At 31.5% G+C, this 17,196-nt stretch overlaps 1 protein-coding gene across 1 annotated transcript; it reads left to right on the top strand.

The window, feature by feature from the left end:
• Nucleotides 1-5,711: 5,711 nt before the first annotated feature.
• On the top strand, nucleotides 5,712-16,535 carry LOC129900407 (U-box domain-containing protein 35-like). Its single transcript, XM_055975372.1, has 8 exons — nucleotides 5,712-5,868; nucleotides 5,978-6,081; nucleotides 6,511-6,632; nucleotides 6,705-6,908; nucleotides 7,991-8,240; nucleotides 8,380-8,484; nucleotides 14,665-15,093; nucleotides 15,539-16,535. Exons 1-8 carry the CDS (start codon nucleotides 5,712-5,714, stop codon nucleotides 16,262-16,264), a joined length of 2,097 nt encoding a protein of 698 aa, XP_055831347.1. The 3' UTR covers nucleotides 16,265-16,535.
• Nucleotides 16,536-17,196: the final 661 nt, after the last annotated feature.

The raw sequence follows: 17,196 nt of genomic DNA, 5'->3' as shown, positions 1-17,196 counted from the left end.
TTTTTTACTAAATATTTTGTTAATTAGCTTGACTTAATTAATAGACTCACATTTCAAGTTAATTATTTTAATTCTAGCTTTCTTCAATTTTAAACAAATTAAAATAATTATCTTTTATAAAACCATGCATATTTTCAAGTGTATTTTAAATATTTTTGTCATCTTCATAACATATGTATTTTTGTTATATAGTTATTATCTTTTAGTAATATTTAAAATTGACTTATAAAAAAAAGATTATTTATTTGTTATTATTAAATATTTTGTAAATTAATAATTAGTTACAATAATGTTAATTATTTTGTTCTTGTTAAAAATTAAGAAGCTCATTAATTAGTTCATATTAATTCGTCTTATTTGATAACCAAATTCACTAATTAATTTTACGTTTTCACTTTTTTCTTCCCCTAAATAACATATAATTAATTCTATATTAACAACTTTTTTAAATTATACTATTTATATCATCCCCCAAATTTTACATCTCATTCTATCTATATTCGCACATAAATTAATTTACACATTGTTATAATAGGATAATTTCTCAATTTATGGACTTTACAATTTTTATTTTTTTATTTTATTATTTTTCATATATAAACATTCATCCGAATTTTTTTAAAAATAAAAATAAAAAATATATATAATAAATAATTCATCCGATTTTCTTAAAATAAAAAATATAAATAAAAATATATATATATATATATTATTATACTCATGCTTTGTCCCCCTTCCCATATCCCTATACCATTTTTTTATTCCACGCTTGTCCCCTGCACATATACCCGTATTAATATTATATCTCTTTTCCAGAATATATATATATATATATATATATATATATATATATATATAGTTATTCTACCCATTTGCCCCCTAACCCTATAAAATAATAAAATAAAATAAAAAAGCAAAATGTGTCCCCTCCCACTTTTCAGAAAATAAAATAAAATATATATATATATTCACATCCAATTTTATTTTTAAAATAAATAATTAATAAAATAAAAATAAATAACATTAATTTATACCACGCGTCCCCATATATATTCTTCCGAAAATATATATATATATATATATATATATATATATGTAATAAACAATATCCTAGCGTGCACCCCCTTCCCCATATATATTCTTTCCGAAAAAACATATATATATATATATATATATATATATATATTCATTTCGCATTTTTATAATATTCATTTCGTATTATTTTAATAATCCGCCCATTCCGCATTATTTAAATATTCCGCCCATTTCGTATTAATTATTATTTTTCCGCCGTTCCGCATTATTTTATATTTTTGCCCGTTTTGCATTATTTTATTAATTTGTCCACTCCGCATTATTTTAATCATCCGTTTTTATTTTTATTTTTATTTAATTTTCATCTCCCTATAAATAGAGGGATTGGACAGAAGGAAAGGGGGGCTGGACACGGACAAGAGTGGAGAGAAAACGGAGAGAAGCAGGGCGGAGGAATTGGGATAGATTTTTGGCATAGACAAAAACTCCTACACTCGTATTCAAATATATCTTACAAAAATTCTCGAATCTTCTTTCTGAACTTGCACTTGAATTTACTTAAAAAATGAGGGTAGATTCATGACCAAATCATCCCCGTTCACTGCCCTGCAACAGGTAATATTTACTTCATGTTCCTTCGTTTTTTTTGTTGTCATTATGCTTAAATATTATCCTAAAAATGCTAGCCTCCTAATTTCGTCACTCTCTTTTTGTTTGCATGAACACTTCGGAAGCAAAAAATGGAGTTTCAATGTAATCTTCATTCCCTCACATGGAGCCGATATCCTTATTATTATTTTTACTATTGTTATTATTATTATTATTATTGTCGTTATTATTATTATTTTAATTATTATTGCTATTATTATTAGTAGTATATTTTATTTTCTGTTATTACTATTATTATTATTATTTTTGCTATCAATATTATTAATAGAAGTAGTAGTATGTTTATTTTTCTGTTAGTATTACTATCATTATTATTAATATTATTATTATTATTATTATTTTCATTATTCATATTAATATTATTATTTTCATTATTAATATTATTAATAGAAGCAGTAGTATGTTTATTTTTCTGTTATTATTATTATTATTATTATTATTATTATTATTATTATTATTATTATTATTATTATTATTATTATTATTATTGTTATTGTTATTATTATTTTCGTTATTATTATTATTATTACTAGTAGTAGTACTGTATATTTTTATTATTACCGTTTTTATTATTATTAGTAGTAGTATTTTATTTACTGTTAGCATTATTATTATTATTATTATTATTATTACTATTATTAATATTTTCGTAATTATTATTATCATTATTATTAGTACATTTTGTTTACTGCTATTATTATTAATATTACTATTATTATTATTATTGTGTTATTATTAGTATTGTTATTTTCGTTATTAATATTATTAGTAGTTATAATTGTATTTTTTATTTTTTACTGTTATTATTATTATTATTATTATTATTATTATTTTCGTTATTATTATCATCATCATCATTATTATTAGTATATTTTATTATCATTATTATTATTATTATTATTAGTAGTAGTAGTAGCATATATATTTTTATTTTACTATTTTTATTATTAATATTATTAGTATATTTTATTTCTATTAGTATTGTTATTATTATATTTTATTATTATTATTATCATTGTTATTTTTATGGCTATTATTATTATTATTGTTATTATTATTATGGTATTATTTTTATAATCATTATTATTATTATTATTATTATTATTATTATCATTATCGTATTTATTATTATTGTTGTTGTTATTTACTGTCATTATTATTATTATTTATCATATTATTATTATTATTATTATTATTATTGTTATTATTATTATTATTATCATTGTTGTATTCATTATTATTGTTGTTGTTATTTACTGTTATTATTATTATTATTATTATTATTATTATTATTATTTATCATATTATATTTATTATTTATCATATTATTATTATTATTTATCGTATTATTATTATATATTTTTTTACTACCGTTATTATTATTATTATTATACTTTATTATTATTATTATCATTGTTATTATTATTATGGCTATTATTATTGTTATTGTTATTGTTATTGTTGCATTATTGTTATTATGATTGTTGTTGTTATTATTACTATCATTAGTATTATTATTACTATTATTATTATTATTATTATTATTATCATTACATGTTAAATTTGCTTTTATAATGTGAATATGTTCTCACTAATGCAATAGCTAACATTATATAGATATTTAGATTTGTGAACTTTTAATTAAAATGGGTCATCATAATAAAAGAAACCTATATTTTTATTTAAGGCTAAATTATTAGTAAAAAATATATCGCATTTAAACACTCACTTATTTCATGTGCAAAACAATATTCGCCTAATAATTTCAAGTTCAAAAATCTTTTTCGCATGTAATTATTAAGCTTTGTTTTCAAAACTTTTGAGCAACCTTTTTATAATTTTAATCATTTTAACCTAAGTTTGGCCGGTAATCGTTTTTTAACGAATCTTGAAGGATGCCTAACCCCTTCCCTTTAGGATAACTAGAACCCTTATCTAGAATCTCATAAGCTAAGTAGACCACTAATCGGAGATCATTGTTAGCATTAAATAAGTTAATTATTTAGGTATCCTAATTTACCTTTAAAATAATTAGGTGGCGACTCCTTAAAATTAAATAATTTAGGAATCATCAATATGTTGTACACCGTTTGACCTCGAGTTAAAATAGGGTATAACAGGGGACATTAGGTATTTATGTTAATTTACCTTGAAATACGAGTCTCCAATACTTTTCGAACACTAACCCACGCCGCCACGACAATTCTAGATGCACAACACTTCGAATTATCAAATTTGGTTGAGAATTGAGAGAGTATGGGAATTTGAAGTTTTTGAAAAAAGGATGGTACTCGTTTGGTCTTTAAATAAAAGACCAAGTGAAATTGCTCATCGTGATCTCATCGCGAGCCACACGAAGTTTACCCCTCACGATCGAGAAGCACAAGGGGTTGGACCCTTGGGATCGCGGCCCAAAGCCTCGCGAACACGAAGGACATGGTGGTCGGCACCAGCATTAGCTGCAACACCACATTTTGTCCAAGTCCAAAACTCTAACAGGGTACTCAAAATTTGTTCGGAACCTTGTGTGTGCAAATGAGATATGTTACCCCACCAAATCGACGTTCTAGACTCAATGACACATTCAAAATTTTTATAAGAGGTTATTTTAATGAAAAGTGGTTTGGCATTTTGAGCCAATCTCCACAACGAGCCTTAGGATTAGTCTAAAAATCTCAAAAAGCGAATGAAGGGTCATTTTAGACCAAATTCGATATTTCAAAACTAATCGCACTAATGGAATTTTTATCTGAGCACGTTTTTTGAGAATGTTGACCAAAATCAATCTTAGGTCAAATTTCAAAGGCTAAAGCACCAAAAGAGCTCAAATCCGTACCAATTGCTCGATACTCGTGCCGACCATGCTACTGGCCTAGTTTGGTCATTCCGGAGCTGATTGAACCCTCAAAATTCTGTTTTGAGGTCATTTATCTAAAGTAATGACCGAGGTCAATATTTTAAGTTATAAAAGCTCCAAAACAGGAATACGGGCCTAAAACCCAAATAAACGACCAGGCGACCGAACATTCATTGCCAACAAGTCATAAATGACTTGAGGTCGGTACAAGAACACTCTAGACGATGAAATGAATGCTTTATTTTAAAAATGACTTGGAGGGTTATTACAAGTGTTACTAAAGTCTTAAAATTGTGTGAAATTAATTTCTCAAACCAATGTTTCCTTCTTATTGTGTAGTATATCATATGTTTTTTAATGTCTGAATTGTTATTTAAAGTATGTTTCATTTTAAAAATAGTATAATAATACACTTTATTTAAAGAGGTGTTATATCGAATGTTTAGGCTTTTATTTTCAAGTGAACAAAGGTGGAAATATTTTCATTTATTAAGGATGTAAAAGAATTTTCATTGGCAAATGTAGTTTTGCAAATTCTAATAAGTCATTTATCCATAGTAAAAATTTATGGTAGATCAATAAGAAATTTCTTATTAGTAAAGATTGATTTATTTTTATATTCCATTAATTATTTAGTCATATATCTTTTTCTCTAGCTAATACATAAAATAATACCAAATATAATATATACTTAATAGTTGAATTAGCTATACATAAATAAATAAAAAATATCAAATAAAAAATTAATAATATGGAAACTAATAAATACACTGTTTTTCCTAATATCCGTGATTGTTTGATTGATGTTGAAGTTGGACCAAAATGTTTCTTCCTTTGGTCAAACACGAACGTAGGGAGGAAATGAGAAACCATTTTTGGCGGCAATAGAATGTTTTGGTAATACCAATAACATTTATTGCTTGGATTTGCACTGTTAATTCCACGTAGAAATGAGTAGGCCTGTTTTGTTTTGTTCCTCTTCTACCATTTCTCCATTCAGAATCTGAAAGGAAAAGGTGATAATTTTGAGTTTGAAGGGGTTCAATGAATCCTTCTTCGGAATATTATTCCGCACAAATAGAGTAAACACAATTTTCCTTCACCATAATATAATTTGTTTGGCTTCTTTTTTCCGTGAACAAGTTTGAAAATGCCTTCAACAATTCAAGCCGATGAGGGTAGCATCGTTGTGGCCATTGATAAAGACAAGCACAGCCCCTCTGCTGTCAAATGGGCGGTTGATCATCTCGTCATAAGCAATCCAACGCTTGTTTTGGTACATGTTAGGATGAAGAACTCACCAAATCGTAGGTACCCTACCCTCCCTAATTGAATGTTGATGACATATATGCTTTATTTTTTTATTTATTTGTTATTATTAATGATGATGATGATGATATTTCCGCTACTTTGTAGAGGTTGGTGGTAATGGTGCTGGTCAAAATTCAAATCGTGGATTAAGTGATCAAGATACTTATAAGGTCTTTATACCTTTCAGGGCTTACTCTGCACGTAAAGGGGTACGCCAATCAACTCACCAGAATAGATGGATAATCCTTAATCTTATACTTTAACTTGTAACTCTTTTTCTTTCTCTATTCCTTTCATTTCCCATAATTTTCTCTAATAATCTTGTTATCATGCTATCTTTCTTTCCCTTGAATCTTTCAAAACATTTCTTAGAAAATATTGTCTTTTCTCCTCAAAATGCCCGATTCTTCGATGCCAATTTTGCCACATTGAATGCACTTAAACAACTTGTAAGACCTAGCAAAAAAGGTTAATATACATGAAAAACTTGGGAGAAAAACTTAAAAGACTGCTCATCCTTTAAAAATTCTATAAGATCACAAGACATCATATCTTTTGAATAAATAACTGAAAAACTAGGATTACATCAATTTATTAAGTTGATTAAATCTAACTGTAACTGCTAATGATGGGTGAAGATAGCAGTGAAAGAGGTTATTATTGAGGATATTTCAGTGTCTAAGGGACTTCTAGACTATATCAACAATTATCATGCCACCAACATCGTTCTTGGTGCATCATCAAGAAGTGCTTTTTCCAGGTTATTATAATCAATTTTATTTTTTCTCCCTTTGAATTGTGGATAAATATCTTAATGATATTTTTTTTGCAGGAAATTTTGGACTCATGATGTGCCAACTATCGTTAACAAGGCTGCACCAGATTATTGTACTGTATACGTGATTTCAAAAGGCAAGCAACAATCCGTCAGACCAGCAGCTAAACCTCTTGCAAGTTCTTCAGCAAGGCTACCATCTTCCCAACCATGGTCAGCAGCTAGGCTAAGTAATTACTCTGAACCAGAAGATATATCCAGGTACCAAATAACTGAGGATGTAATCTGGCCAATCTTCTTTTTTATTTTTTTGAGCTTAGGAAAACCTCATGCACTGCCTGCTTATTGTCCCTAACTTTGAGAGATTTACTTAATAAAATATTTGGTAAACGTTGAGCCTAAGGCAGGACAACTGAGCTTGTTTCTCATGAGATTGGGTGAGAGAATCAAAAAAATATCTTTAAATGGGGCAAGCAAACTTGGGAGCACATCGAAAAATGAAAGTGGGTGGAGGGTGCTTCTCAGCTTGAGTTGGGATCGCTATAGAGGCTAGTACGAGTCTTCCTATACTACTTTACCGAATTGGTTGCTGCAATGTCAAACTAGCCGATGAAAGCAGAATTAAATTTGTGTCAATGTTAGTATACTTGTCTTTAAGAATCGATTAACCAAAAAATATCACGTCAACTTCTCATGATGCTACTTGGTATCCGAATTAAACCCCAAAAATCACCAGTGAACTTGCCATACCTTATGCAATATGTATCTTAAGCAATTCCAAATCATTGTATTTAGTTCTAGTTATCTTGGTAATTTCCAAACAGTGTGTACTCTAATAGACATCTTGGTAAACAAATAGATTATTATTAATTATTAAAGATGTTAAAATCAAAGCCACTAAATTTTTTTTGTGTGTGTTTCTTTTAAAATTCAAAATATTTTACTGTGATGTGTACTCTAATAGACATCTTGGTAAACAAATAGTTTAGTATTAATAATTAAAGATGTTAAAATCAAAGCCACTAAACTTTTTTTGTGTGTGTTTCTTTTAAGATTCAAAATATTTTACTGTGATGTCATAGTCTGTCCTTATAAACAAACTTATCCAACATCGCTAATTGAAAGTAAGTTAAAGCAGTGCCCGGATTTTAAACTGCAAATTATTTGCTACAATTGTTGCAGCCCTTAACGATTATCTTGATCACTAGTCGCTTTTATTTGTTGTATACACTAGCTTATCTAGAGTTATTGTTTGACAGTTGAAAACTGCATACATTGATGATCTATCAAAGATGGTGGTATTTCTATTTGTGTGAGCATTAATAAACTAATGCACGTAACAGGTCAGCATATATGAGGGCAGAGAAAAATAGTTTTGGACCTGAGATGATGCCTAAAAGTGGAATATCTAATGCATCAATGGACAGTCTTGATTTTAATACTAGAGAGCCAAAGAATTCATATACCCGGAGTTGTCCGTCCGATGATACTGGTCTATTTGGACCTCTTAGCCGTGGATCAGTGGATGCCACAACCCAAAATCTTGACTTCACTCAAGTTTCAGTAAATGACAATTGTAGCTCCTCGTCTGCGGTAAGTGAATATGATGATACAATACATAATAGCACAAAATTTGCTGGTTGATAGACGCTCTTTACTATTTTGATTATGATGACAAAAAAAAAACAGTTCCATTTTTTGTAATATATTCTTCATCAATTGTTGTATGCAGTGGGAGTCTGAGATGAGCCGATTAAAACTAGAGCTAAGGCAAACCATGGATATGTACAACTCAGCTTGCAAAGAAGCTGTCTCGGCAAACCAAACGGTACTAACTGTCTAAACTATCTGGAACCGCAAGGATAAAATTCATTTACACTCTTTAGGCAAAGACATGTAAACACCAGCCTTCTGCAAATTAAAGTTCCTTATTTGGCACATGCGTTATCTATACTAAACCTTAGAAGTACTGGAGACGCACTTTGAAAGTTAAAAAATTCGAAAGAGCTAATTGTTGGGAAAATGATAATCTTACTCAGGATAATATCCACACTAAATAGTAGTTAATAACAAGAGAGTAACAATGACACCAAATATTATAAAGGGGTAAATATGATACAATAATAGTAATGACAACTTGATAGTATCAAAAAATGACTACTATTTTATAAGAACACCACTCTTTTATTCACACAACTCACTAAAATATTATTGCCACAATATTTTCTCACGAACTAAGAAATAGTTTGTGGATTACTCTTTATGCTCTCTATTGCTCTCCCTATTTTGGTGTTCTTTCAAATGTTCAATTGCTACTCTATTTTGTAGAGTTTTTGAACCTCTTGATTGACATAAATGTGGCAACCAATTTCTACAAAGTTAGGTTGCCAACTTTCACCAATATTTGACTAACAATTTGAACAAATGTGGAAGCCAATTTCTACAAAATTTGGCTACCAACTTTCACCAAAATTTGACTATTAATTTCAACAAATGTGGCTACCAATCCCACTAACATTTGATTTTCACAAATCTCTCCCTTAATTTTGTTTTTTCTTCTTTATTCCAAGGCTTGATCTCAATCTCTGAAAATCTTCAAATTTGAGAAGCTTTGTAAAGATATCGCAACTTGATCATGAGATTTCACATACTTAAGTTCTACCTCTTTCTTGGCAATGCATTCTTGGATAAAATGATATCTTATGTCTATATGCTTGCTCCAGTCATGACACACTGGATCTTGGCAAGTGCTTGCGCAGATTTGTTATCAACACAAATCATTGTGTTTTCAATTTATGGAAGATTGAGTTCCTTCAATAATCTCCTGAACCAAATAGCATGGCATGTACATGATGTTGCTGCCACGTCTTCAGCTTTTTTTTGAACTCCAAGAAATAACACAATCATCCAAGAAAAACACATAACTAGATGTGCTTTTTCTATCATCAACATCTCCCGTATAATCACTATCACAATATCCCACAAGGTTAAAATCATTAGAAGAAGAATAAAATAGTCCAAGGTCGATCGTACCTTTTAGGTAACGAAGAATTCTTTTAGTGGACTTCATGTGAGTGGAGGTAGGAGCTTCCATGAAGCGACTTACAACTCCAACTGCAAAGAGTATATCTGATTTCGTACATGTCAAATACCTTAGACTCCCTACAAAACTTTTGAAAAAAGTTGAGTCTACTTTTTCACCATTATCAAACTTCGACAATTTTATTCCACTTTTCATTGGGGTGTTCATAGGGTTGCAATCGAACATGTTGAACTCTTCAAAATCTCCTTTGTATATCTTTCTTGAGATATGAAGATGCCTTCCTCTATTTGTATCACTTCTAGGCCCAAGTAATATGACATGAGCCCTATGTCCGTCATCTCAAACTCAAGGAACATAGCTTTCTTGAAATCTTCAAACAAAACTAGTTATTACCCGTCAGAATAAGATCATCAACATAAAGAAAAACAAGCATAATATCTCAATTAGTGTGAATTTTAATGTAAAGATCATATTCATGGAGACAACGAGTAAATCCATTATCTTGAAAGTACTTGTCAATGCGACTATTCCGCGCTCTTGAAGCTTGCTTCAACCCATATAAGGCTTTATTCAACCTCAACACCTTATCTTCATGATTTTTTTATCACAAAACCCAATGGTTGTTCAACATAATCTTCCTGTTCAAGATATCTATTTAAGAATGTTGATTTGACATCTAGTTGATGGATTTTCCACTCCATTTGCGCTGCCAAAGAAATCAGCAGCCGAATCATCTCTATGCGAGCAAAGGGTGCATAGACCTCCTCGTAGTCCATGCCATGCCTTTGTTTTTAACCTTTAACCACAAGTCTTGCCTTATATTTTTTCTACTTCTCCATGCACATTTTTCTTTGCCTTGTATACCCATTTGACTCTAATTGATCGATGATCCTTGGGAAGAGTTGTTAATTCCCAAGTGTTGTTCTTTTTGATTGAATGGATTTCCTCTTCCATGGATTGACTCCACCTCTTGTCTGTAACAGTTTCATGAAAATTCATTGATTCACTATCAACAAAGATACAACACAAAAAATCAAAATTAGTAACTTCTTCTGTGTTATCATAAAGTTCTTGGATGCTTCGCATCCTATGCGGCCTTTCACTTGAACTCTCTTGAGTAGACGGAGATAAAATATTTGCTGTTGAAGTAGGTGGGGTAACATCTAGTGTAGGTGCCATGATCTCCTATTCTTCTTCATCTCCAAAGTATGGAAGAAAATCATATTTTCTTTCTTCCTGAGTCTCCCAATTCCATGCCGCATCTTCATCTAATTCAACATCACAACTCACCACCACCTTATTATTGTTTGGGTTGTATAACTTATAACCTTTTGAACTCATGTCATAGTCAACAAACACATACTTGACACTTCCATCATCAAGTTTAGCTCTCCCTTAATGTGAAACATGAGCATAGGCTATGCTTCCAAAGATTCTCAAGTGCTTGACACTTGGATTTCTTTCGCTCCATACCTCTTGAAGCGTTTGATCTCACACATTTCTTGTTGGAGACTTGTTGCTCAAATAAATTGCACAAGAAACAACCTCGGCCCAAAATTCTTTTGGCATACTTTTAGCTTTCAACATACATCTAGCCATATTAAGAATTGCTCTATTCTTTCTTTCTGCAACTCCATTTTGTTGGGGTGAGTAACGTACCGTTAGAGGGCGACAAATTCCATTAGATTGACTAAAGTCATTAAATTCTTTTGAAGTGAATACGCCTCCTCTACCAGACCTCAATGCTTTTATTTCATAGCCAATTACTTATTGTACAAGTGCTTTGAAATTTTTGAAAGAAACACAATTTTTTGATTTTTTCTTCAAGAAATATACCCAAGTCTTTCTACTGAAATCATCAATAAAGATCAAGAAGTATTTACTATTACCAAACGAAGGTGGATCGATTGGATCACACATATCGGTGTGTACAAGATGGAGTGACTTGGTTGCTCTTGACTTGGCCTTTTTAGCAAACTCCTCCTTGCGTGTTTTCCAAGATGACAAGCTTCACACAACTGATTGAGATGGTTGATTGATGGAATTCCATCAACCATGTTCTTTTCGCCCATTGATCTGAGTGCTTCAAAATTCAAGTACCCAAATCGCATGTGCCAAAATCATGAGTCATCTTGCAGATTAGCCTTCAAACACTTTGCAGCAATGGTCTTAATATTTAAAGGAAACAACATATTCTTTGCCATATTCACTTTAGCAATTAAATTTTTACTTGAATCTCTAAGCCAGAGATGCATATTTTTCATATGAATATCATATCCTTTTTCAAGAAGTTGACCCAAACTCAAAATATTACTTTTTAATTTTGATACATAGTAAACCTCATTAATCAATTTATGGACACCATCTTTACAAGATATCAAAATCGTACCTATCCCTTCAATTTGGATCTTTGAGGTATCTCCAAAAGACATATTACCTTTCACCATCTTCTTTATCTCTACAAATTTGTCTTTGTTTCCACACATGTGATTCCTTGCTCCATTGTCAAGATACCATGAACTGCAATCATTTGTATCTTCTTCTTTAAGTGCCATTAACAGTATTGACTATCTTTATCCTTTTTGTTGTCAACAAGGTTAGCTTTCTCTTCAACATTGCTACGACATTTCCAAGACTAATGTCCAAGTTTATGACAGTTATAACACTCAATTTTAAATTTGTTATACCTCATTTCATAGGTACCTTGATAAGCTCCACGTCCTTTACATCCTCGTTGTCTACGACCATGACCTCTGAATGATTGATGGCTTTTATCTTCATTGTTGAATTTGTGAATATAACTTCTTCCTCTTCCACGGCCACCACGACCGCCATGGCCTCGCCATTTCCCATTTCCTCTATAACTTTTTACACCTTCTAAATCTTTGAAGGATGCCTGAGTTTTAAGAAGTTGCTCTAGTGACTCTTCTTTTCTCCTTTTCATCTTTTCTTCATGGGCTTGCAAAGAACCTTCCAATTGCTCTACCGTCATAGAGTCTAAATCTTTTGACTCCTCAATAGCACACACCACATAATCAAATTTCGGTGTTAAAGAGCGAGTGATCTTTTATACCACACACACGTCATCTACTTTCTGCTCATACCTTCTTAGTTGATCCACAACGACCATCAATCTTGAACAGAAATCCGAAATGGATTCGGATTCTTTCATTTTTAAAACATCAAAATCAGCCCTTAGAATTTGAAGTTTTATCTTCTTTACTTTACCAACTCATTGGAGAGAATTTTATAAAAATCTCCCAAGCTTCTTTTGAGGTGGTTGTATCAGCCACCTTCTCAAACATGCCATCATCCAACCACTAGTGGATGAGAGTGAGGGCCTGTTGATCTTTCTTCCTTGTCTTTGACAAGACCACCTTTTCATTTTGGGACAAAGTTTCCTCATTAGCGGGTTTTATATAACCTTTGTCAACAATGTCCCAAACATCTTGAGAGACAAGAATGACTTTCATTCGTAGACACCATTTTTTTCATAATTTTCTTCTGTAAGAAGGGAGTATTTAAAGGATAGTGGACTATTATTTGCCATGGCTCTGATACCACGATGTTGGGAAAATGATAATCTCACTTATGATAATATTCACACTAAATAACAGTTAATAACAAGAGAGTAACAACGACACCAAATATTATAAAGGGGTAAATATGATATAATAATAGTGATGACAACTTGATAGTATCAAAAGATGACTACTCTTTTATAAGAATAACACTCTTTTATTTCACACAACTAAGAAATAGTTTGTGGATTACTCTATATGCTCTGTATTGCTCTCTCTATTTTGGTGTTCTTTCAAATGTTCAAATGCTACTCTATTTATAGAGATTTTAAACCTCTTAATTGACATAAATGTGACAACCAATTTCTACAAAGTTAGGTTGCCAACATTCACCAATATTTGACTAACAATTTGAACAAAAGTGAAAGACAATTTCTACAAAGTTTGGCTACCAACTTTCACCAAAATTTGACTATTAATTTCAACAAATGTGGCTACCACTCCCACTAACATTTGATTTCCGCACTAATAAGGCTAATGATGCCGAAAATCGTGTTTCTTAAAGTTTACTATTCATTTTATTTCCGTGTCTTAGTTTTTGACTTGTCACAAAGTTTGTGAAAGTAAAAAAGATTTTTTAATCTTGTGATTTGAAACTAATGTGTATAATATACTAAAATACGCCCAATGAATTTTGTGATCTTAAATATGACACATAGAATGCTAGAATTCAAGAGTTACTAAATATAGAAAGTAACACTCTCTTTTAAAGAGACTAAAAAAGAAAATAAGACAGATGAGCCTTATCGCCAAAGAAGGGGGAGCCTACTTCAGTTTCAAACAAAAGGGAGTAGCATATGTGGAAGTGAATGTTCAGTCACTTGTTACATTGACTTTTTTTAAAACAAGGAAGATATTTAGATTAGATCATGCTGAACTTGTTTAGTAAATTTAACATGATACTCCTTATGATGCTTGAGTGCGGGATCTCTTAGAAAGTGAACAATCTTTTTCTGAGTGTGAAAACTCTAAATATTCTGGGGTAACCAATGCCAGGACCACATGGCAGCATTTTGCAATTCTTAGGTAGGTATCTTCCAAGCAAAACCATAAGATCAAGATTGTTCACAAAGCATAATGGTAAAGACACATATAATCAAAGTCAATGTGTAAATTAAGAAGTATTATTTGCATTTTCCATCATCATGTGAAAGTCTCTGAAAAAGCTGTTACTGTGTCTCTGATCCCACACAAGGCCCTCCAAAACACAAAATTGGAAAGTAATGATTTCAAGCTCATAAGAAGTCTTTATTGATTATCTATCTCCCTCTTCTTAATTATCCTAGGATAAATTTTGCATGTTTCAGGCTGAGTCTCGTTTGTCGCATTATAGAATTTACAGAATGTCATTTTTTTGGTAATCTACATAATGTAATGTCTTCTAAGTTTTCAGGCTAAAGAGCTTCATCAATGGAAAGTGGAAGAAGCTAGTAGGTTCAAACAAGCCCGTATTTCTGAAGAGGCAGCTCTTGCTATGGCTGAGATGGAAAAAGCTAAGGGCAGAGCAGCCGTTGAAGCTGCTCAAAAATCACAAAGGTTGGCTGAGATAGAAGCGAAAAGAAGAAAGTATGCGGAGTTGAAGGCCAAGCGAGAGACAGAAGAAAAGAATCTAGCATTAAATGATCTGTCTCGGAATGATATCTGCTATAGGAAATATACAATAGAAGAGATTGAGATAACCACCAAAAGTTTCTCAAATTCAGAGAAGATAGGTGAAGGTGGATATGGCCCTGTTTACAAAGGGAGACTTGATCATACACCCGTTGCCATTAAAGTTCTGAGATCCGATGCTGCACAAGGGATGCAACAGTTCAAGCAAGAGGTATGTTGACATTGATGTATAGATGCATATCACGAATTTAAGATATAAAACATCTTTTTTGTTTCGGTGAACAACTTTCTTCATTATTGATTTCTGAGCATTAGGTCAATCAACTCTATATTATTTATCTTGGATACACTGGAGGGAAGCATGACAAATTTATGTATCTTGCATAACATGATGCTTTTTATGTAATATGCTTAATCTAAAAGATTTTGTTCTATGGATATGCTTCAGTAACAATTTTTAGAAAAAGCTTTTGGAGATCTATTTTTAGTGTTTGTTAGAGGTATGCAATAAAGGCCTTTTTCTTTTTCTTGAAAAGATTAGACTACTGATTAACGTGGAAGTCTGCCATATTTGATAAATTTCCCACTTATGAAAATACTTGTTTTATGAAGCTCTTAGGGTTCCCTTCTGATAGAATAGACTTTGTCATTTACAGGTTCAAGTCCTTGGTCTCATGAGGCACCCAAATATGGTGCTACTCTTAGGTGCATGTCCCGAGTACGGATGTTTAGTTTATGAATTCATGAATAATGGTAGCCTGGAAGATCGCCTATTCCGGAAAGGTAACACTCCTCCAATCCCATGGGAAATACGGTTCAAAATCGCTGCTGAGATTGCTACAGGGCTTTTATTCCTACACCAAGCAAAGCCAGAACCTCTTGTCCATCGTGATCTTAAGCCAGGAAACATTCTTTTAGACAGCAATTATGCCTGCAAAATTAGTGATGTTGGCTTGGCTAGGTTAGTTCCACCATCTGTTGCTGATTGTGTTACACAATATCACATGACTTCAGCTGCAGGAACTTTTTGTTACATTGATCCCGAATATCAACAAACAGGAAAGTTAGGGACTAAATCGGATATATATTCACTTGGTGTAATGTTGCTCCAAATTATAACTGCAAGGCCCCCGATGGGTTTAACTCATCACGTGGAGAGGGCCATTGAGAACGGAACATTTGCAGATATACTAGATCCAACAGTGCCAAACTGGCCGTTGGAAGAGGCACTTAACTATGCAAAATTGTCACTCAAGTGTGCTGAGCTGCGGAAGAAAGATCGACCTGATCTTGGTTCGGTGATATTGCCAGAGCTTAATAGGCTTAAAGAACTTGGAATAAGTTGCATGCCAAGTCCAGGTAACAGTCTTAACACTATTTGATTTTCTTGAATGATTTAAAGGATCCAAACATTGATCGTCAACCAGGTTGCTGGACTGGTGCCTCATCATAAACAACAGTGGATCAAGTACAATTATACATTTCTTCTCCTTTTCTTGCAAATCTTACTGCAGTGTAATGAAAACAATTTATCATATTACCTTTGAATGGTTGATTAACTTGTTGAAATGTGATATCATACAATTACACATGTAAATTCAATGCGTAGGCGATCGTTTGTAATATATAACCCAACTAAGAGTTGGGGCCGAACCCACAGGGAATGGATGAATATAATTCACTTTATAATGTATTGTATCTCACTAGAAATTCTTACGTTGATACAATTTATGCATGAAAGTAAATTTTGTGTGTGTGTGGGAGGGGGGGGGGGGAGGGGAGTTGAGAAGAATCAGATTACTTGAATGAACAAGAAACTAATACGGAAGCGAAAATAAATAGATTAAAGACGAAAATTGAAAGATATGCGAAATTGGAGAAGAAAATCCCCAAATACAAAAGATGTGCTAAGAACCCTAATTGATCTTAGTATACAAAAAATAGCGGATTAAAGCTAATTTATGATACTAATAGAATCAATTCAAGAACTTATAACAAAAAAGTGATTTAGACCCCTATTTTGAAGAAACTAGAGACGATTATTAGTATAAGTGTAGTTACCTTCTTTAATTTACGAATAAGAAACAAATATATTAAGTTAAAGAATTAGTCTTACTTCCTAAGAATTATTCTAATAAGGTTGTAAGATAAATCTCATTTAGTCACACATAAAGATATAAAGAAGGAAAACTCTCAATTAATAATAATGTTGTCTTCTCAAAATAATAAAACCTACCCCTATATGTGGGGGAAAAACTATCCCAAATCAAATGGGATTAGAATCTACTTTATGGAAATAATAAATAAAATCTAA

The sequence above is a fragment of the Solanum dulcamara genome, chromosome 8 (assembly GCF_947179165.1).
Source record: "Solanum dulcamara chromosome 8, daSolDulc1.2, whole genome shotgun sequence".
NCBI lineage: Eukaryota > Viridiplantae > Streptophyta > Magnoliopsida > Solanales > Solanaceae > Solanum > Solanum dulcamara.
Note: the sequence above shows the minus strand (reverse complement) of the source record. Positions and strands in the feature narration are given on the sequence as shown.